The sequence below is a fragment of the Pelodiscus sinensis genome, chromosome 2 (assembly GCF_052426305.1).
Source record: "Pelodiscus sinensis isolate ZL-2025 chromosome 2, ASM5242630v1, whole genome shotgun sequence".
Lineage (NCBI taxonomy): Eukaryota > Metazoa > Chordata > Testudines > Trionychidae > Pelodiscus > Pelodiscus sinensis.
In genome coordinates, this window is record NC_143053.1 from 250,666,076 (window position 1) to 250,689,495 (window position 23,420).

Below are 23,420 nucleotides of genomic sequence, written 5' to 3' on the forward strand. Positions count from 1 at the left end.
CTGTAGATGAACTGCAGTTCTGCAGACTCTCTTTGTAATTGGTTAGTGAAATTCCTTTGTAGAAGAATGGCTACTTTTAAATCCTGGATTGAATGACCAGGCAGGTTAAAATGTTCCCCTACAGTTTGTGTTACCATCCCAGATGTCTGATTTGTGTACATTTATCCTTTGTCACAGAGACTGTCCAGTAAAGCCATTTTCTGTCCCTTTAACATCTGCATTTCCACATCAAAAGCTATGTACAGGACACATCCAGCCCACTTAATTAGCCTCATTAACACAGGTCCTACACTTGACAGATACTTCTTCTGCTGTTATATATAGCTCTTGGTTTCTGTTATTTCCATTCCAGTTCATCTGACGAGGTGGGGTTTACCCATGAAAGCTCATGATACTATATATTTTGATTAGTCTCTAAGGTGCCTCAGGACTACCCATTGCTTTTAAAGTTACAGACTAACAGAGCTACCCCTCTAAGATATAAATACACTGAAGACTGTGGGTGCTTTGTGTGTGTGAGTGTGTGTGTATGAGAGAGAGAGATTGAGATTGAGATTCATGAATGGAGGAGTGTGTGTCATACAAAACCAAAACGGTTAATTCACAGATTCCATCTTTCCTGGGGAAGGTAAGGACAGCGCTGTGGCCCGTGGGTGGGATTTTCCGACAGACAGGAGTCAGTGGCACATCTCCTCCTGTGTTTGCTGGGAGCAGAGCTGGGCCAGTGCTACATGCTCTTGAAGATCCCAGCTCACTGGAGTGAAAAAGGAACAAGCTGCAGCACATGCGACTGGAGTTCATGCGCGGGAAAGCCAGACGGGACCATTCTGGTCCTCTCGCCTGCCCTCCAAGGAAACGCAGGCCAGAGGATGTCACACAGTGATCCCTGTCACACAGCGATCCCCATCACTTCTGTTTGAGCCAGAGCAAAACTTCTAAAGAGAAGTCTAGTCTTAGTTTTAAGACGCCAAGTAAAGAAGATTCTACCCCATCCCTAAGTAAATAGTTCCAGTGGTTCATTGGAACTGTTAACTGTTTGCCCCTTGTGTCTCATCTAAACATATCTAGCTTCAGCATTGGACCCTAACACGCTTTCTAGAAATCTCTCTCCTATGTCGGTGCTCGGAGACTGTGGTCAAGTCACCCAGGACCTTCTTGTGGGTTCTGATAAATCATGAAATGCAAAAACTGAATGTCTTGGGCTAGCTACTCGGCTGGGGCAAAGTGACATTTCTGTATTGGAGGATGCTGACCTCCTCCAGCGGTGGATCTGACATCTAACCTCTTCGTTTTGCTTATAAAGACTCTGTCTCTGAGGCTGTGTCCAGACTCAGGGTTTTTTTCGGGAAAAGTAGCCTTTTTCCGAAAAAACTTCCCCTGCGTCCAGACTCAAGCCGCGTTCTTTCGAAATTAAATTGAAAGAACGCGGCTTTTCTTTCGATGGCGGTAAACCTCATTTCACGAGGAAGAACGCCTTCTTTCGAAAGTTCCTCTTTCGAAAGAAGGCGTTCTTCAATGTAAATAGGGCTTCTTCGAAAGAGAGCATCCAGACTCACTGGATGCTTTCTTTCGAAAAAGCAAACCGCTTTTTCGAAAGTTCAACGTGCAGTCTAGACACTCTCTTTCGGAAGAGCCTCTTTCGAAAGAGGCTTGCAGTCTAGACATAGCCCGAGATGTGCTACAAAGCCAGGGTTCGCCTTGAGATTGAGCACAGAACAGATTCAAAGCTGTGCCCTGTACATTGTCCGAGATACTGACGAATGCATAGTGATCATGTGGAATCCTGGAATCCTTAAGCCAAATCCTTGCTGGCACTTATTGGCATAATTGCACTTTTCAGCCATGACTCTCAAGCCATTTACAAAGCCATGTATGTTTCTTTATCCACATTTTACAGATAGGAAAATAGAGGCTGAAGTCGTGACTTACGTAAGGTTACACTGCGAGGTGTTAACAAAACTCGAAATAGATCCCATTTCTCCTGACTCCCCGTATTGTTCTGTGACCACTGGAGCATGTTGGATATTTTAAAAACAGTTGGAGAATTTTGTGGTCTCTAATGGAACTCGTAGTTATACCTGTCATTTAAGATAGATCATGCTGCATGTTTCAAGGAGCATGCTGAGTATCTGGGGCATTGAGACATGAACCTTTTCTTATTGTTGGTTTTAGCAGATGGGCTGCGAGGTGATTATAATTCTTTTAAATCTCAGATATTGGTAACTTCAGGAAGCAGGGTTCAGCTTTGGGGGCCTGATGGCCGTATCCATTAACTGGATTCTTTTCCATAATAACTAGCAACTGGTGAAGCTCAAATGGGTCATGACTTTGCCAAACATCCTTTGATTTCTTACGGATCAGGCCAGATTCTGCTCTGACTTACACCTGTTTTTGCCAAAACTACTTTTGCAGCAATTAAAGGGGAAGATCCTTGTGAAGGGAAAGAAGTTGAACAAGCTGGAGGACACCATAGGGACGAACAGGAACAGTGGCATAGAGGCTGAAGATGTCTCCGATGAGGATGAAGCAGCTGAAATGGAAGATGAGTTTGTGAAGAAGGAGGTAGAGCAGAAGAGGACAGTAAGTCAAAGCTCTGGTCAAATCATAAAGGGGGGGAAATTATGTGGAGTGGGAAAGGCCATAAGCTAGTTGCCTGGCAGTTCTGGCATCCACCGTAGGGCGGTGAAAACTAGACCCTTCTATATGGAGCGTTGAACGTGGTGTAGGTCCAACAAACCCACTTTCTAATATGGAACCAGGTCCTCAACTGGTATGAATTAGTCTTGCTCCAATGAAGCTCTGCTGATGTACACCAAGGGGCATGGTTTGATCTGTTCATGCTAGGCAGGACCAAACTTGAAGAATCTTGGTCCTTCCCTAGACTTGAGCACAGCTTTTGAAAGCTCTGCTCTTAGACACATGTACATTATTTATTGAAGCATCCAGGAACAGAACTTGGCCCTTTGTTTTAGACCATTGATCTCTCCAGGTACGTCTACCCTGCACGCTTATTTTGAAATAGCTCTTTCGGAATAGGCGTTATTTCTTGTAGAATGAAGTTTATAGATTTCAGAATAAGCCGCCCATTGTTTTGAAATTATTTTGAAATAATGGAATGGCTGTGTAAACGCTCGCATTCTTATTTCAGAATAACGGTACAGTGTAGATGCACCCTCCCAGACTCTGGGTGGATGTGAATGTCCCTATGCACCATGGACCAGATTCATTATGGGTGTAAAACATCGATGAACACCTGCTTTGGATTTGGTCCATCATAGTACATGTTTATCCTAGTTTCCAAAGGTTGAAGCATCAGGCAGATCTGAGATAAAAAGAATCAGGACCCCAGACATTCTTATATAGTTCCAGGCCTTCCTTGAATGCTTGGAGTCCTTAGAGGAACAACAGGCAATTACAGACATTTTGAAATAGGCCTGTTTCCTAAGCATCACTGGTAATTAGCTATACAGATTAACATAAGGCAGTAGTCTGTTTTTCACCACTCTCAGGAGATTTGTTGTACATTTCAAAGAGAGATGCATACAGTGATATTATTATGTTTATGTCTAGCTATAGTGACAGATAGGCACTGTCTGTTTACATGGCTAACATCTAACACACATACAATAAGTATCACTTCCAGTTCTCTAACAATCCAGGCCCTAATGGCCCTAATTACTGTTCACACACTTTTCTAACCTGTCTGTACAGGGTGATTCTGGGTCATTTAGCCTGCAGGGCGCATCACCTTTTTCTGGCCATGTGTCACACTTGGTATAAGACTCATTGCAATGATGTCACCATATGCAAATCATTGTTGCTACCGTTTACATTCTAGAACTCCACAGTCACATGACAAAATCAGAACCCATCTGTCTTGCAATGAAGATCTCCATGCTCTTTGGAGCCAGAAACCTTGCCCCCTCTGTTCCCTTAGTCCCAGCCAGGCGGAAGACCCCAAGACAATGAATTTCTAAGACTCAATTGAAAAGTCTGAGGGTTGGAGCCGAAGGCTGTGGAGCCCAAATGTGTTTGGCTCTGTGCCGCAGAAAGCTGTGCATAGGACGTTCCACCTGCACAATGGGGCAGTCCATCATGCTGTGACACCAGGCAGTAATGGGAGTTGGCTGGCGAAGCAGCTGCTGCATGAAACCCAGTTTAGAGCTCACATGCACAGCCCAGAGCTTTCCCAGAGCTCCTGCACTTGCAGCCTGTGAGCCAGAGCTGGGGAACAGCATGCAAATGGGTGCACCGCCAATCCCTCGGCCATGCCGAGGCTTTTCTTAACTGTAGTACGACTTACCTCGACCAAAAGTGCAACTGGGAATCTGCCAGTGAATGTGCTCAGCATCCAAAGCAACCTGTCCTGAGAGGAGGGGAAGCTGGGTACAGCCCAGCTACAGGAAAAGTTCTGGGGGTTAAAAACTGAGGGATTGATCCACCAGCGAAGGAGACAGGAGTGAGGGGTGGGTATCATGCACAGTTGTGAAGGGGCGTGTGGAAGAAAGGCCAAACCTGTTGCTTTCTTGTCTCCAGACTGCCACATTAAAGCTGGCCAAGGAGTTATCGGACATTGTCATCTACTGCAAGAGTGTCCACTTCCATGGCTTTGACAGCATCACCTCTCCCCGCCCCTTCTATGAGATGTCGTCCTTCACCGAGAGCAAAGCTCAGAAACTGGCGCAGGAGTTTGGTACGTGCCTCCGACCTTCTCAGCAGGGTTTGCTAGTCCCCTCCTTGTCAACCCCTCCCCCACCCATCTGGGAACCCACGCATTCGGTGCTCGCTTCATTCTCCAGTGTTTCCATGCGAAGATTCACTTTTAAAGGAAGAGGTGCAGAAATGGAGAGCCTTCTCCTACAGTAGCAGTAGCACCATAGAGCCTAAGAACAATGCAGCACTGTCTTTTTAAATATAAATTGAACTTTTCCTGCCTTCCCGGCATTAAATATTTGTGCTGCTTTTCAGGATACTCCCTGCATCTCTTGATCTTTTCAAGTTCATAACTGCTACCTTGAGATATTTTAGCCGTAGCCTTTTACACTCCTTAATCATGATAGTAAAAATCTTAAATAGCTATTGTAAGGTACTGAATTTTGTGTGTGTGTGTGCAACGTATGCACTACCATGGACAGAATTATTTCAGCTATGTCTCACGACTTGATTTCATAGGCTCTATAGTGAATACGTCCACAGAGCATCGCACCTAGTTGAAGCCGCATGGGCACGGATTTATTATGATGTCTTCTTGTACTGGACTGTAGAACTTCCTGCTCCGTTAATATCTCTTTAGCACTTCGTGGGAGCAGAAATGTTGTCTTTATGGCACATGGTGTTCAAGCTGTTTTAAATGGAGGCATAGGCCACACAGTCTGTTTCTTTTGCCTGATTGGATGAGTTTAACTCTCAGAATCAAGTGTCTTGTGTGGAGAGTTTCTCTTTGAACTTGTCTCCTGTGAATGTTCCCTGTTTCAATATTCCTGCCAGGAAACTCATCTGCTGTAGTATTCAAGGCAGAACCACTTCACTGAAAAATCCAAATACTCACTCTGCTCTAGCTCCCAGCAGTGGTGATTCGGATGGGAACTGTATACAAAGTGATGGCAGATTTGGGTGAGGGTTCAAATTACATATTGAATGAGCATCCACTCTGGTGTGATCACCACCATATTGGTGATAAAACGTGGATGAAGAGTCAGCTAAAATATTTGTTCTCTTTGGCTGTGCATGATGTTATTAACACACGTTCCCAAGCCCACAGCTTTGGCCAGTCAGAACTGTTGTGTGCTTGCCTCAGTTTGCGTTTAAGCAGTAAATTGGATCATCAAATAGGGAGGGACAGCAAAGGATGTTTAAACAGGTGAAAAAACCAAGCAGGGAATATTCTTCTACATATGCTCTTTGTGTCCTGGGTCCCAGCTGGCAATGTTTTTAAAGCAAGGGACTGAAACTATAAAAAGAAGGGACAAACACTGCAAAGCACTCCTCTCTCCTTCTCCCTTCCCCCTCCCAATTCCATTCCCATTTGCTGCACCTGAAAAGACAAAGGAGGCAGCTGTGGGAAGGGTGCTGAGCTACAGAGTTTGTCAATACTGCTGCTGGAAGCATGTGGTGACTGGTGAGAGCTTTGCTTTGAATCCCATGGAGTTTAAGTTAGGCACCAGTAAATGTTTTATCTTTATTTTCTTTGTAGCCATGACATGGATGCCTCATTACTTGCACTCAGAAACTCTCTTTTTGTTGTTAATGGTTTATCTAATCCAGTGTGCTCAAGCTGGACGTCGAGGTACATTCATTTGGAGTAAAAAATTAAGTGTCTATAAAGGTGCAATGGACCCAGAATGTACGTGCAGTACTGGTAAGGGCTGGGCAGTAGAGAACATACATTTTTGGGGGGAAATCCAGGAGGGGGGTGATGTTGGAATCACCCTGCCATATAATCAGACTGGTAAGAGCCAGTGAGCGACTGACATATTGGACCCTGTCCGAATTGGAGGCTACAGCAGCAAGGTGGAGTAAAGGGAACCCCAGGTTACAGGGTGTGGGCTTATGGAGTCTGGTGTGTACCCTGGTGTATCACAAGTGTAATGCGCAAAGTTAAAACACAGGCTAGGATGACCAGTGGAGGAGCTGCATAGCATTAAAAAGAAATCGAAACAATACAAATCACTCAAAAGCAACTTTGTGTCTGTTTCTCTAGGAACCAGTTTTATTCATTACAACATGAGGCATTTGAGTCGGATCTATCCTGCTGGCTGGAGGACGGATTCTTCCAACTACAGTCCAGTTGACTTGTGGAACGTTGGTTGTCAGATTGGTAAGTGCAATTGAAAGCCACTGGGTTGCAAATCAGACCCTGATGTTAGTATGTTGTTAGTATTTAACTGACCTGTGTATGGCCTCTGTCCCTGGAGAGAGGCTAAGCACCGAATGCGCATGGAGGCAGATCAGCCTGCTCGCCCAGATTAATATCTGCCATGAGTTGTTAGTTGTCTGTGAGATTGTGGCCTCTTGTTATTCATGTTTAACAAATGTGGGAACTGAGAGACAGGCAATGCTCGCCCAAGGCCAGACTGAAAACTGTGGCTAGCCAAGAATGAACTTAGATCTCCTGCATCCCAGGGCTATGCGGGAACTATAAAGGGGCCACACATCCTCATTTTCTGTAGCTGCTTCCTGTATTCTGAGTGTAACATATGCAACATAATTGTGTGTTCCATGTCTAACCATGAGATCATCATTTCTCAATGAGTGGTCTACAGTCTGGCATGAGTTTCTAAGATCTCCTTGACATGCTTTAGGAAGCCAGCCAACCAGTCCCTGGTATCAAATAGGTTGGGAAATGCGCTAGAAGGCATCAAGGTCTATAGTAGTGGAGCACTAAAGTACGGCAGAATAAGGTGCTTCAGCAGGTGAATAAGCAAAGCAATGATTTAGCTCACTGTCTGTGCCTTACATCTGTTACAGCTGGACCAAGAACTTGCCAGCTAACACAAAATAGCAATCTTTTAAAATTCCCAGAACGCTGAAACTTTGAGGAGATAGGACTGTTTCAGAAACGTACTGCGAAAACAAGGGATCCGTGAAGCTACTATGAAATACTCATGGTCCAATAGTTACAGAATACAACTGAGAGTCTGGCATTCTGGGTTCTGTTCTTGACAGCTGCTGTGACTGTGGAGAATTCACTGAGATCAACACTCTGAAATTTGAGTGTTGAAAATTAGGCACCTACATCCGTATTTGGGTACCCGAGGAAGTGGGCAAGATTTTCAGAAATGCGGAGCCTCCACATCTCTCTCTGGAATCGTTTTGCATGTATTTGTGGTTTATTTATTGGTTGGAAAAAAATAGAGGCATGAATAAGTGGATCATTTTTTGTATTTAACTTTTGTAGGGCACTTAGGTCATGGTGGAAAACCAATTGAACGTGTGGTGGAAAGGAGGGTTAACACAATCCTCTGCTGTTTAAGCAAAGGAATATTGAGTGGGAGTAGGAGAGTGATATTTCCTCTGTATACAGCACTTGTGAGACCACTAACTCGATACAGTGTCCTGTTCTGGGGTACACACTTCAGAAAAGGTGTTGATACCCTGGCGAGGGGCTCAGAAAAGAGCTACAACAATGATTTGAGGTATGGAAAACAGGCTGCATAGTGAGAGAGTAAAGAAGTTCAGTCTCTTTAGTCTAGCCAAGAGCATGTTGAGAGGTGATTTGATCAGGCTGAGGCTCTGATCCCCAAAGGTGTATAGTTGTCTAAATGATTGAAGATTTGGATCTAAGTACGTCCTACATGGAGATTTCAAAAATAGAGAGCTTCTGGATCTAGCAAAGGCCTAACAATTTCCAATGGCTGAAAATTCAAGCTGGATGGATTCAGACTGGAATAATAGAATCACAGAATTCAAACTGGAAGGCACCTCGAGAGGCCATCAAGTCCAGTCCTTTGCCCTCAGAGTAGGACCGAGAAAAGTTGTTTGTCATGAGGTTAATTAGTCATTGAAACAACTTATCTAGGGTTCTTCCACACTTGAAGTCTTTTAACCACTATTGAATGTCTTTTCTAAAAGTTACACTCCATTTCAACCTGTTGTTATAATCTCAGTTAAGGAAAAACAGGGTGAAATTCTCTGGCCTGTGTAATACAGGTAAGGCAAGGTGGTCAGGATGGTCCTTTTTGGGTTTAAAATCTGAAATTCTCAGGTGAAAAGTGCTGTAGAAAGCACGGTTTATTACTAGTGTGCTGCAGATCACAAAGGCAAAACTTTATATGCATGAAGGCAGTTGTATTGCATGAAAAAAATCAGTGTAAAACCACCCGTGTGGGCTTATAAGAAAGTTAATTTTGTTTTATTTATTTTTTTGTTCCAGTTGCCTTGAATTTCCAGACGCCAGGCCCAGAAATGGATGTTTACCAAGGCCGATTCCAGGACAATGGATTTTCTGGGTATGTCCTAAAGCCAGACTTTCTTCGGGACAAGCAATCCAAATTCAATCCAAAATCCATCACAGAAGGAGCCTGGTGGACACGGAAGAAACTCCAGATAAAAGTAAGAATTGGAATAAGAAAACTGTAACAGCAATGCCAACTTCATGTGCTTCTAGAGATCTAAATTCTGCCACCTCTGCCCACACTGAGAAGTACCTTCATGTCCCGATTCACAGCCAGCAGCGTGTGGATGGAAAAAATTATTCTGCATGTGGATGGAAAAAATTAGAGGGAACCTTGCTCATCAGCAGGGATCCATAAGGAATTCCTTCTCCCTGCCCCTTGCCATGCCTGGGGAAGCATCACGCAGTTGACTGAGAAATTGTGGCCCTTTCCCTGAAGCGTCAGGGGCTGGCGTCAGGATCCAGGTTTTGAGAGAACCGCGGCCAGACGCACCATTGCCTTGAGAAAAGAGATGTCTCTTTTGCAACTCAGCTCTCCTCCTGATGGTGTGATCTGTCCCCTCTGCTTCCTCTGCAGATCATCTCCGGCCAGCAGCTGCCCAAGGTGAACAAAAGCAAAAACTCTATCGTGGATCCGAGGGTGACGGTCGAGATCCATGGGGTCCAGCGGGACAATGGCAAAAAACAAACCAAAGTCATTGAAAACAACGGTAAGAGGGATTTCTGCTTTGTAGCTCTGCTTGACGCTGCACCAGAGTGTCCCCAGGCCATGCTGGCATGGTTCCATGCGATATGCAAGTCAGTTAGTGTAAGTCACATCCCAGCCTGCTTTCCTGTGGTGACACCCATCAAAGGCTAAACGCCACCTCCCCTAACTCACCCTCATGTCCCACTGGCAGGTGTCACAGCTCGCGACACAGAGCAGTAGATAACTGATCTGGGACTGCTGTCATGTTCCCCTATGCTCTTGGCTTTGGTCAGTGGGCCAGATCCTGGGCTCACTGACGCTGGTACAAATCCAAAGTAATTCCATGGATTCATTTTTCTTGAGCTCAGGCATCAGTAGCTTTTCAGAAAGAAAGAAATTCCCTCTGGAGGGCTTGGCATGTCCTTTGGAGCCAGCTCTCAAACCTTGAAAATGTTCCTGCCCTGTCCCATCAAAGTGTGTACCTATCCTGTGGATAAATACCGGGCTTAATTCCCCAGAGAAGCCAAACTGACACCTTTCACCCGTGCTAAACTCTCACACATCCTAGGTGTCCAGGAGGAAGGATGAAAGGCCTTGGGTTACAGACTGTGACTTTGGAGATCTGGGTTCAATTCATGCTCTGCCACACACTTCCTCTGTGACCTTGGGTGACTCACTTATTCTCCCCACATGCAATTGTCCATCAGCAAAATGGAGACAATAATACTTCTCTCTTGACAGGCTGTTCTGAGGATGGCTCATTAGTGCCGATCAGATCCATATAAAAACCTGAAATGGAAAATAACTTGAATTCCTCTCCTTCGAGACTGATCTGGGCAGTACACAGCTGACAAATGAACATACACATTCTTCAGAGACAGGGAAATAAGCTGCCCCCAACACACACACACGTTACATGAGGGTATGCAATCAACAATCAATGCCAAGGGCATCTCAACCCCAAGTACATTTTCCGCAGGGCTATCAGTGTTTCCCTTTCCCTCCATCCTGTTTTAGACCATAGCTAGTAAAATTGTGGCCTCGCTCCAAACATTTCTGTCTGTTTCCTTTTGTTCACATGTCTGTGGGTTTAGAACCATGTTGGTAACCTCCTCACCTAATTCTGAACTGAGCATAAAAAAAAATCACAAGTTCTGGATCTACAGAGCTGCTGCGTATCCCAGCTCCCACTCACTTCAGGGAGTTTACTGGCAGGGGTATTTATGAAATGGGATAGGAATTCCAAATGTGCAATTCTCACTCTTTGGGCTGGAAACCTGATAGGAGCGCCATTCCATCAAGGGCTCTATACTGCATGGTCTGGAGGTCCAGATCTTCAAAGGTATTTGGGCATCTAACCCACAGGAGCATGTCTCTCTTTGCCGGGACACGTCCTCTCTCAGGGAGCATATTCAGTTGGAGCTGGGACTGCTCAGGATTTCTGAGTATTAGGCTATTACCATAGAGGGGGCCTTAAAATACAGTATTGAGCCATTGCTTTGCACAAGAAAATCCCCCAGTGACAAGAGGAGCTAAGCCTGTCCGCTCTGGAACAGTCAGTAACTATCTCGACTTCCTACAAAATCTGAATGGACTGAATGCTGTAGATTAGATGTTGATTGTTAGGGCTGCTCTGTCTTGCGACATCAAGGAAACTGCTGTCCGTAAACAAGCTACGAGGATATTTATATTGAAACCTGTCATTATAATGCCCAGTGAAAACATTTCAGGGCGTGGTTCCTAGCTCAAAGGGTTGTGGAGCCAGGTAGAGCTCTCTGGAGCAGACACATCACATCCGTCACTATTCCTCCTCCTCCTCCCACCCAGGAAAGAGATGCTTTACATGTCCATGTGGACGGTGGTGTGAAATGAGGGCTTCCTTATGAGTTCATATGGGAGTCATGCGCTTAGTATTTAGTTGAGAGTCCATAAAAAGTGAGACTCCTGTCTCTGCAGAACTCCCAGAGTGTGCCACTTTATTTACATGCATGTCAGCTCACCGTTTTGCTGCAAATCTTGCAACCTTGCCGGGTTTTCTGCATGATCCCAGCCCTTGCTGTGATGTGATCACGGGAGTCTCTCGTCTTGACGTTCATGAATAACGAGTAAGCTTCCGAGCCCTTGGAGTTGCAACCCAAAGCTTCACGAGGTGACCCGAGGGTGCCCTAAAGTGCTCAAACCAGAAAGCAAAGAAAAAGCACCTCCGCTTTATTATTCTTAAAAACTCTCAGGGTTTTTAATCCAAACGTCGGTCTTTTTGAATCCCAGCTCATGCTTTTTCTATGGTTTGTGTTACTTAAAAGGACCAGTTGGTCTTTGTCTTCTGAGCCTCGGGCTGAAAATGGACTAACCACAAATGTGCTCCCGGTGAATAGGATCCCTAGCAAACCATTATGTCTCTGCGGCTGACAGGACAATTGGGGGCCCAGTCCTGCAGTGCTCTCAGCTCCTGAAGCCTTCATTGGATGCTCAGGGCATGCAGGGCCCTGCAGGTGTGTGTGCATTGTTGGCTTTGTTAGAGCAGGCCTCCCCCAGTGCCACTGTCCTCTGAACCACTTGTAACCAAAAGGGTGAGCGAGAGAGCATGTGGCTTCTGTTGTGAAGTGGAGGTCGCTTGTGGCTGCCTCTTATCTGATTGGTTTATTTATTGCCTTGTCAGATGCTTAGCTTTGATTTTGTGGGTTTTTTTTATCATCACCAGCGGAAAGGAGGCTGAACCAAGCCCCAGACCTGAACATCCTTAGATCCAATCAGCACCCAAATCTAGGATTTGGGTTCTGGCCTCTGCTGCATTGGCAGGATGAATGAAGGTCAGAAAGATGAGAGCTTTGCTCCATAGTAGCATCCAAAATTCAGTACTAGTTAGGCTATGTCTACACTGGGACGGTTTGGCAACAAAAGTGCTGACAACATGCAAACGTTGCCAAAAGTAAAAACTGGTCAAACCAGTTTTTCTGCCTCCCATTGTCAACATTTCTTGGTCACATGGCCAGCACTTTGTCAAAAGACAGAGCAAAGGAATGTGGGTGAACATCCCACAGTGCAGTGTTGCGGGAAGGCAAAGCTGGTCTCTGCACTTCTTGGGATGCCTGTTGTGTCAAAGCAACTCAGCAGTCTCTCCAGCACTCCCCCTAAAGCAGCAGTCTGCCTGCTGCTGTTTTCCTAATGCAGGGCAGAACAGAAGCATTCTAATAATTTGTTCTTTTAACGGAGCAGCTCATTCATCTTTGAAAGGGGAGGGGCACATGCCTGCAGGGCAGCAGAGATCACAAAACACTGAGCACAGCCTGCAAGGTATGCATTGTGGGATACTGGCAGAAGCCAGTTCTCTGGATAGAACAAACAGCAGAGTCCCCACTGGCTCTTTGTTGACAATAAAGGGAGAGCAAAAGACAAAAATCTCTCATGGGGTGGAAGGTTTTTGTTGCCAAAACTGGGTGGTTTTCCCGACAAAAGTCACATTGCGGTGTAAATGCTCTCACTGTTTTGTTGCTAGTGTAGACAAGTCCTCAGTCATAGAACCATAGGCCTGGAAGGGACCTCGAGAGGTCATCTAGTCCAGGCCCTTGGCCTCACGGCAGGATTAAGTACTGTCTAGATCATATTATCTACTTCAGCCAGAAATCGCCAAGTGCTTTACACAGGCATCAGTATCACCTTGTTACAGAGGTGGAAAGTGAGACCCAGAGTGGTTGAAGGCTGGATTGTGCCTTTGGCATGGCCCTGTGGCAGGGTACAATTCCCTTTCTGCTTCCCTCTAGTTTTCGGGGTATAGCAGTGTGCTTGAGACCCAAACCAGCAGCACATTCAGACCCTCCCCCCACCCACTCAGTTGTGCTGCTCAGTGCTTTATGGGTGGAGCCAAAGCTACTCGCCACCCACTTGCTCCTGGGTCTGGGCAGCCAAGGTCTGCGTAGTGCACTCAGCAGTGTTCATAGTGCCTCTTACTCCACAGCACAGACATGTGGCCCAGGTCACAAGGGAGCTTAAGTGACATACTAAAGGTGAGACAGTGAGTCGGTGTCAGAACTGGGCAGTCCCCGTCCCCCCCCCCCCCCCCCGTGCAGTTGGCCACACTCCCTCATCTCTGGCAGACTCAGACCTTGACAATTGATCACATGGGCTGGAGATATTGCTCAGAGCAGCCTCTGCCCTTCGTCCTGGCATTTCCTGGATGGAAGCAGAGGCCTGAGTCAAACAAACAGTAATGTTCACAGCCTGAACCCAAAACATTTGGGAACTGCCCTAAGGTGCGATTTGAGTTGGTTGCTGGGCATGACCAGGGATCCAAGAGAGAGGTGCCTCATGTGTTCCTCACAACCAGACTGGCCAGTCCTGCGAGGATGGCGCGACTCCCCAGAAGTACCCCTGTTCTGAGCTGGGATTTTGTTCCCACTCGATGGGCCAGTTTTGAACTCCGGATCCGGATCTCAATCCACTTGCCGGGTGTAGATGGGTCCAGGGCTGCACTTGTGGTAGGGCTCCTCTCCGTGAACAGCTGATGATTTTTAGCCCCAGACTGTTTTATCCCTGGAGCGTGAAGATGACTTGTGATCCCGTCCAGACGTGCTTGTTTCTTTTACCTAACTGGTGAATGAAACGTCAATAGCTTTTTCTGTTCAAGTGGGCCTGTCAAATAAAAGCTGCAGCTGATCTGTCTGTGTCACGACTGACAAAGTGCTGGGGTCTGTGTGCAGAAAAGAAATCCCAGTAAAAATCTATAAACCGCTGGACAGAGACCTAATCCTCTTTCCGGCAAAACTGCTGAGTCAGTCAGTTGGCTCTTGGCCTGAATCAAGACGGCAGGGCCGGCCTGTTGAATTCCCCCTGGTGTGCCCTTCTGTTCTCTTGAACAGTTGCATTTCTTCCTGTCCTCCTCAGACCTAGCCCCATATGGGACAACTTCAGCAGCAGTTTGCATCTGAACCATCCACTGCCTCATTGGAGAAGTATCCTGCTTCTTCTAAACAGACGCACTCCAAACCACCATTTGTGCTAGGCCAGATCGTTGGGCCACATGCTCACAAACAGGTGGGCAGGGGATTCTGAATGAATGAGGGTTAGTTTCTCTTACCCCTCCAGGTTTCTCTCATGGTTTCCTGGGGTGAATTCAGTGAATACTTGAGCAGCACAAGTTCCTTCAGATCACCTTGGTAACCTAACTGACGTCAACACTCAACAGGCACCCATGTTGTGTATTCCCTCATGGGAATTTACAGTTCCAAGCTCGTTCACTGTGGAAGGGTTTCCGCAATCATTAGCAATGCCGTGTGAGAGGGGGGAAACGCATTATTGTGTGGTTCCTATTGTTCCAGTATGTTCATAGATTCCTAGTGTGAAATCTGGGCCTCTGACCCTCCTGCAGAATGCAGGTCAGAAAGTTTCACCCAGCAATTCTTGTTTCAGGCTGTAGCACAGCTGCAAGTTATCACCCAGCAAGACCTCACTCAGTTTACATGGCTAAACAGACAGTTGTATTGGCCAATAAAAGCAAAGTGAGCCAAAAGTGGTCCCAGCAGAGCCGGGCCCAGTGAGGCTGGCTAATACAATCAATCCTAGTATTTTATACCCTTAACCAAACAAGTCTGACGTCAGGGCAAGAAATCAAAGAGAACTTCAAAGAGGAATTATCATCAGCAGAGAAAGAAACAGGTTTAGAGGGAGTTCGAGCTTCAGCTCAAAATAGTTCATTAACACATTCCAATAGCACATCCTTCTGGCTTCTCCCCACCTCGGTGAAGGCCAGTTCACTCCCTCTAGTATACATGCAGACACAAGAAACTGAAATGGCTTTTGTTATACAGAATGGCTTCTAGCTAAATATGAAATGGTTTCTACAATCCCATCTTGATTTAAACATAGCCAGTCCATTTTTGTTTTCTTCTTCCTTACCCAGGGTTTAACCCGAAGTGGGACGAAGAGTTTGGATTTGACATTGACGTCCCTGTGCTCGCTCTGGTCCGTTTTGTGGTGGAAGACTATGATGCGTCAACCAAAAATGACTTTATGGGACAGTACACCATCCCGTTTACCTGCCTAAAGCAAGGTAAGGAGCTTTGTCTGCAGCAGGCCATGGTCAGAGCAAACCACACCGGCTCACAAGTGGTGCCCTGGACCAGCTAACAGCCTGGATTTTTCCTTCGCTACCAGCTGTCACCCTGGGACCACTTATTCTGTGACTGACTTACTGAGTCGTCGTTTGTTAGGATAGAGGTAGCCTGGCTTCCAGAGATGCCCCTTAAAGAGACCAGAGTAATACACTGTAACAAAGATGCTGGGCAAACACACACTGTGGATTCACTTGCATGCGTGCAGCTGGAAACAGGATGTGGTTTGAGCATATTCTGAAACAGAGCCACTGCACTGCAACATGCTGTCAGCCTGCCTGGGAAAGGCCAGATGTAACTGCAAGCAGAGATGTTTTTTCAGAAGGCAGCTCACTTCCATCAGGGTTGGAACAGAGCCTACCTCAAGGGCACTCGGACACTGGTGTTGCAGGAACAATGCAGCATCAAGAAGCTGAATGCTAGTGGTCATGAGCATTGTTCCTGCTAATCTTTTCCATCCGTGTGCAGAATAAACTTTGTGATGTGCACCAAAGCATGTGCACCACCAGCAGAAACAAAACCTAGCTGTGGGCGCTCTGCTAATCAACTGGGTGTCACTGAAATCTTTTCTGAGCGGCCCCACAAGTGCCCAGCTTGTCGGGAATACTGGTCGTGAGTGATCTGTTGTAAGCATGATGGGATCACACCCAGTTTCCTGGTGAAATTGAACTCTGCCCATTGTATTCCTACCAACTTGTTAACCACTGCAATTAGGGTTGGATAAATAGGGACATTTGGGAAAATCAGCTTTTATTGTTCATGGAGTAGGATCTATAGGGAATCAGTGATGGGCAGGGAGGCAGAAGTAGGATTCCTGGTTCTTATTTGTGGCCCTCCTACTGCCTTGTGTGACACTGGGCAAGTTGGTTAAACCAAGTTTTCCGTTAAAAGCATTTTCGGAACAGAGCGTCTAGATTGGCACGGACGCTTTTCTGCAAAAGCACTTTTTGCGGAAACGCGTCCGTGCCAATCTAGATGCGCTTTTCCGCCAAAAAGCCCCGATTACCATTTTTTTGCGGAAAACAAATCTGAGCTGTCTACACTGGCCCTTTTGCGCAAAAATTTTGCACAAAAGGACTTTTGCCTGAACGGGAGCAGCATAGTATTTCTGCAAGAACACTGACACTCTTACATGAGATCGTCAGTGCTTTTGCGGAAATTCAAGCGGCCAGTGTAGACAGCTGGCAAGTTTTTCCGGAAAAGTGGCTGATTTTCCGGAACAACTGGCCAGTCTAGACACAGCCAATGTGTTCACTGAATATCTAATGTTTGACAAGAGCTTTGAGATCTTCAGATGGAAGGGGCTGCAGAAGGGATGTAAAGTATAATTGTGGGACCATATCACTGTATTCTACCCTAATACAGAGCATTATTGTACTTCTTCTGTAGGGCCCAAATTAAAGGTCAAGGAAGGAGAATATTCAGGCATAGGAAATGGAAGTGACTTGGCACAGCCATTGCAGTAGAAATGCCCCTATCTCCGAGTATTAAAAAATGAGCTGCGCTCCCACGTTTTTACATCCTCTCCCATGGTGTTGTGTGTGATACTTCACCACATACTGTGGTGCTTGAAACTAAACATCCATGTCTGTGTATTTCCTCCTTCCAGGCTATCGCCACATTCATCTTTTGACCAAGAATGGGGACCCCTACCCATCAGCCATGCTTTTTGTGCACATCAATATTCTGGACGCTAATTAGAGCAGAAGAATCCATCTTTCAAGAATCAATGGACACTGCTACATGCTAAAAATGAATCTGGAGACCAAAATCTGCCCTCAGCCATATTCTATGCAATTCCCAATGCCTTCTTAGGGCTTGAAAGTGGTATGTCAGTGCATTCCCACGCTGTTAAAAATACCCTTTATTGTGTTTGCACCCTCTGTTGAGTATGCTGAAAATATTCTGACATTGCTGTTGAAATTTTTGTTAGAATATTCAATACAGTTTGATTTTTAATGAATTGTAATTCTTACTATTTTTACTCTAGTTTTTATAGAGCAGTTTAGGGTTTTTTAATGGATTTTGGATTTCGTTAAGGGTTTTCTGTTTGGTCACTGTGGGGCAGAGGTAACCCTGGCGTCTTTGTCATTGTAAAGATGCACATCCAAACTTTGTATAAGCAAATAAGCCCTGATCCAAAGGCCAGTGTTCAGATACTGCTGGCTTCAGATGATGCCCATACTCCACTCTTTTAAATCCTAATTTGACACACAGCGCTGTCCTCTTTACTACAGTAGAAAAAGCTACACTACAAAGATCACTTTTATTTTGTAAATAATGAAAAATACATTAACACTACTCCACTGATCTACATAGTTCTTGAAGTCAATTTGCATTCAGCATGAACAATGCTGAGTCTCATTCTTCAAAGGAAAGAAGACGTTTCAAGTGGGAGAATTCTTTTTTAACCCAGGTTGAAACCCATTTACGACCAAAGAGAATTAATTTCCCAGAAGACAGTGTAAGTGTATTAAATGTATGGAAGCTTGTTGTTTTTTAATACACAATGTAAGACGTTTTCAGTTTTTATGGAAAAACGTTTTTTTCTAATAAGGAGACTCTGAGGAAAATCCAGTAGAAAGAATAATTGTAAACGTTTATCTGTTTATAATGTCACTGGGTAGAACCGAATATCAAAGCACAGTAAAAATAGGTAACAGGCTCACTAAAAATGAACAAAGTATTTATGTTGAAAGGTGTGTGAGTTGTTTTGTTAGAGGAGTAATGTTAGAGAGAAAATAATATATTTTCAGAAATTGTCCTCACTTGTGTTACTGATCATACTTCAGACTATTAAAAAGTCAGAATTCTGAAAAATATCTGATTTATCTTTTATCCTCATTTTTGTTACTTTTTGTAATGCACTCCCAGAAGAATGTGTAAGTCTTGTCTGTTTCATTCCCCATATTTAGTCAGTTTCACTTCTTTCTCATGCATGACAGAGGCACAAAGCAATAGGATGAAGGAAAGATGTCAGTGCCTGTTCCATTCACTCCTCCCACGTTCCCTTGCCCCAAATAGCCCAGATTAATGACCTTGCACCAACACAATAGAACCCTTCTAATCACTAGCTGGCAGATGCATTTTGCTGCAGTATTTGCTATCCAATATGCCAACCTTTCTTCTGTACACTGCTGCTGGCTGGTGTTCTTTACCATTAACCATTTAATCGTTGCTTGGGGACTTAGAATTTGTGTACAATCATTAGAAATGCCCAGTTAAACCCTTTAAATTAGTTACTAGCAGCTAAAGGAGCACACGTGCTAGCAACAGCAGTACAGGCAGGTTGGATATATTTTAGCTTACCCTTATTTGCTACAAATGTAGTATATTGCTACAAGCGCTAACTGCTTTAGTCACTCGGCTCACATGTATTCGCACACTGAGAGCACACTGCATTTTCCCTAGTGGGTTACTAAACTGTCCTTGGGAAGAGATGCACTATTCATTTTTATAGTCTGGCTGCAGTCAAGAGGACACACCTTAGCTGCACATAAATCTCTCCACAGTATAATCTTATCTTTTAGCTTTGTTTCTGAAACTGATAGAGCAGGGTGCCCATGCCGGTGTCCTGTAGCACATGGATTTGTTATTGACTGGCAGCCAACCATTGGGTTTTACCTCAGAGAGCTCCGGGCAGGTCCTGTGTAACTGCTGGGGGCCAGGAGTGCTGGTCAGGAGTGCTGGTCTGGGGCGGGGGGGGGGGGACACGTACAGATACAAAGCCGCAGCTGTCCCTGCTTTCCCTTCCTGCTGAGGCTGTAGCTGCTTGTGGGGGGCTGGTGGCAACCTGGGGCAAGGGAGAGGGGAGGGGAGGATAAAGCGTAGCTCACTAATAGCTGGTCGGCAGCATCCCTGCTTTCTCTTCACTCAGCACCGGCCCAGCCTGCTGCTGCTACTCTCTGTTTAGCTGGCCAGAGGATGCCCAAGCTGGCCTGTCATGCCCAGGTTGGGGCTGTGCATTTGGCATGGGTTCCCCTCTCTCCTGAGACCAACAGTTTGCCAAGCCAAATCTGAGTGAGCGGCTTTGCAACCTGCTACAGCCCCCCTCGAATTTGGCCCCGTTGCCTCTCTGTCATGTCAAAATGGAAACAAAGCAGCTACCTTGAAGTACAGATTGGAACCAAGGGCTGGGAGGGGCAATTGCTTCCCTGTGCCACAGCAAATGAGGCAGCAGCTCCTGTTGGGGGATGGGGAAGGGGGGGCGAGTAATGTACTGGTGCTGGGTGTGGTTGTGATGGGTTGTGGTCGTGCCTCATGGGAAACCTTGTGCCCTCTCTGTGCCTCAGTCTCTCATCTGTAAAAAGAAGGATCATGAGGCTTTCCCTTTGGTGTACAGTGCCATGAGCTGACAATGCTTTGTCGGTGCAAGGGGAGGGTGGTAGGCCCCTATTCCTGTGCTCCGTGAGTTTCTTTGTGTTTTGTATCCTCCAGCCTTCCGCAGTTTCCCATATGAGTTCTTTCAGAACTCTTGGGTGCATGCCATCTGTCCCGGTGACTTGTTCCTGCTAAGTTTATCAATTTGTTCCAAAACCTCCTCTAAGGACGTCTCAATCTGGGACAATTCCTCAGATTCGTTACCTAAGAAGAATGGCTCAGGTTTGGGAATCGCCCTAGTACCCTCAGCTGTGAAGCCTGACGCATGCAATGAGTTTCTCCGCAATGACCGTATTGTCTTTGAGCGCTCTTTTAGCATCTCAGCGTGGTTCCACTGGTTATTTAACAGGTTTCCTGATTCTGATGTACACCTATTCTTACCATATGCACCCACTCTAGCCCCCTTTGGGCTTTTGACAACAGTCCTGGCTTTATCAACAGGACTGGAAATTTCCACACATGCTAATAGGCTAGATCTTGCCTTACTCTATTCTATCTTGGGGTATGTCTACACTACAGTGCTAGTTCGAACTAACTTAGTTCGAATTAGTTAATTCAAACTAAGCTAATTCGAACTAACGCGTCTAGAACTAAAAACTAGTTCGAATTAGCGTTTTGCTAATTCGAACTAGCAAGTCCACATTGAGTGGACCCTGAACAGGGCTTAAGGATGGCCGGAAGCAGTGCCGGCAGGGCATCAGAGGAGGACTTAGAGCGTGGAGATGCTGTCTCAGGCTAGCCGAGGGCTGTGCTTTAAGGGTCCCGACCCCCACCCCGGACAGACAGTTCTAAGGGGTGCCCCGCTTGAAAACCAGTCCTGGCTTGGATTGCCCGGAGTACCCACACTGGGCACATCACACCACTCGGCCATCAGCCCGGCTGCACTTGCCGCAGGCTGCCATCTGGGGAGAGGGGGCAATCGGGGGGCTGCAGGAGAGCTTCCACCCCCAGAAGCCCGCAGAGCCAGCCCAGTCCTCCCCATCGGGGGCTCGTACCCCATTCCTCCCTCACTTCCTTCCACTTACCCTTCCCTAGCCCCCCTTCTTATTGATGTACAAAATAAAGATAACGTTTCTTCCAACATTGACTCTGTCTTTATTGAACAAAACTGGGGGAGACTGGGAAAAGGAGGTGGGAGGGGGAAGAGAAAGGCTGGGAGAGGGGAGGGTAACTAACATGATCAGGGGTTGGGAACAGGTCCCAGATGAAGAGAGGCTACAGAGACTGGGACTGTTCAGCTTAGAAAAGAGGAGACGGAGGGGGGACAGGATAGAGGTCTCTAAAAGCAGGGGTTGGGTGGAGAGGGTGCATTCATAAAAGTTCTTCCTGAGTTCCCATAAAGAAGGACTAGAGGACACCAAAGGAAAGGAATGGGTAGCAGGCTTGAAACTAGTAAGAGAAAGTTGTTGTTCTTGACAAAGCAAATAGTTAACCTGTGGAACTCCTTGCTGCAGGAGGCTGTGAAGGCTACAACTAGAACAGAGTTTAAAGAGAAGTGAGATCAAGCCATGGAGGTTGGGTCCATGGAGTAGTCTTAGCCAGGGGGTAGGAGTGGTGTCCCTGCCCAAAGTTTGTGGAAGGCTGGAGAGGGATGGCACAAGACAAATGGCCCAAGAGTCACTGTCTGCGGTCCATCCCCTCCAGGGTCCCTAGGGTTGGCCGCTGTCAGCAGACAGGCTACTGGGCTAGATGGACCTTTGGTCTGACCCAGGACGGCCATTGTAAGCTCAGGGCTCAGGGTCGGGGGTCTCAGTGGACCCCCTTGATTTTCATGCACACCTGCTCCTGGGTGGCCAGGCTGGCAGCTCTCCTGCCCTAGACAGCCACTTTCCTGCGCCTAGTGCGGAGATCGTGGACGAGGTCCACGATGTCCGCACTAGCCCAGGAAGGTGCCCGCCTCTTGCGGTCCAGGGCAAGCTCCCGGGAGCCGCCAGCCTGGTCCCGGGAAGAGGGGGTGGGCTGGGGGACATCGGGTGGGTGGCTCTGTGCCGTGCCAGGTGCAGGGTCTGCTGGCTGGGTGCTGGCAGGCTTGCACCTGGCAATGGGCACCGTAGCCAGCCCGTGCCCCTTTAAGGGCTCCGGGGCCGGGAGGGGGGCAATAGAGTTTCCCTGGTGTTGGCCAGAGTGGCCACCAGGGAAACCTGGGGAGGGCTAGCCTCCCACTAGTTTGAATTAAGGGGCTACACACCCCTTAATTCGAACTAGTAAGTTCGAACTAGGCTTAATCCTCGTAAAATGAGGTTTACCTAGTTCGAACTAAGCGCTCCGCTAGTTCGATTCAAATTCGAACTAGCGGAGCGCTAGTGTAGCGCCTATGAATGTTAGTTCGAACTAACATCCGTTAGTTCGAACTAACATTGTAGTGTAGACATACCCTTCCTTATCACCTACTTGATTGCCAAAGCAAACTTCGCACAGAAATGAGATTGCTGCAGGCCCCTTGCATTACTGCTACAACTGAGTAAAACAGTTACAGAGTTTTGGGAAGTGTATATGCTGTAGGCAAGGTTTGGGAGAAGAGTGAGGCTGAGAGGCTACAGAGCTCAGGGCTTCTGGGGGAATCTTCTGTGTGGGGTTTGTGGGGTTCCAGAGAAGGCGAGAGGGTACAAAACACACAGAAACTCACTGAGCACAAGTCTGGTGGCTCTAGGTTCTCTGTCCCCCTGCCTCCAATATCCCTGCTGCTCAAGTTGTCCCTGTTCCCTTTAGAGAGCTCCTAGCTCTGACCCCGGCAGGTGGACTCTGGCTCACAGATCACAAAGGAGAGGGGTGGCCAGGGGATTCCCCCCACGGATCTGTACTGGGCAGGGCCATCCCTAGCGGGGGAGAGGAGCCTGGGACACCCCTTCTCCCCCCAGACTCCACAGTACCCCTGCTCCTCCCCTGGTGCAGCCCACACCACCCCTCCCCCTCGCCCTGCCCTACCCCCCACCTCTTCCCACCCATTGCTCTGTTCTCTCCCATCCCCATTGCACCCCTTCCCTAAAGCCCCTCCCCCGAGCAACATGAACCTAGGGAATTACCAGGCGGTCTGGCCCGGGGCGGTAGCAGGGGTAGGGCAACTGTACTAACTTCAGGGGTGGAAGCCAGAGTTACCCACCATGCCTAGCTCAGTTCACTAACAATCTAGCAAAGGAGGTGACCAGGGACGTGGTGCAGTTTGCAAAGGATACAAAGATGCGCCAGACTGGTCAGGCCAAAGAGGCCTGCAGAGCCACAAGGGGATCTCCCATGTCTGGGCAGCTGGGCAGCAAAACAGCAGATGAAATTCAGCCTTGAGCCGTGCGAAGTGCTGCCCCTTGGCACAGAGAACCCAGCTAGACAGATGGTGGGTTGTAACTTAGGGAGATTC

At 46.9% G+C, this 23,420-nt stretch overlaps 1 protein-coding gene across 4 annotated transcripts in view; it reads left to right on the top strand.

Annotated features, from left to right (window-relative positions):
* Window positions 1–18,510, top strand: part of PLCD1 (phospholipase C delta 1) — an 88,842-nt gene extending 70,332 nt beyond the window's left edge. For all 4 annotated transcript variants that reach the window (XM_006120569.4, XM_006120570.5, XM_089776804.1 and 1 more), the window contains 7 exons: window positions 2,413–2,580; window positions 4,537–4,693; window positions 6,701–6,817; window positions 8,873–9,051; window positions 9,471–9,603; window positions 15,478–15,627; window positions 17,298–18,510. In XM_006120569.4, the coding sequence (XP_006120631.4) occupies window positions 2,413–2,580; window positions 4,537–4,693; window positions 6,701–6,817; window positions 8,873–9,051; window positions 9,471–9,603; window positions 15,478–15,627; window positions 17,298–17,389 (996 nt within the window). In that variant the 3' untranslated portion in view covers window positions 17,390–18,510. The remainder of the gene's footprint in view (window positions 1–2,412; window positions 2,581–4,536; window positions 4,694–6,700; window positions 6,818–8,872; window positions 9,052–9,470; window positions 9,604–15,477; window positions 15,628–17,297) is intronic.
* The last annotated feature ends 4,910 nt before the right edge of the window (window positions 18,511–23,420 follow it).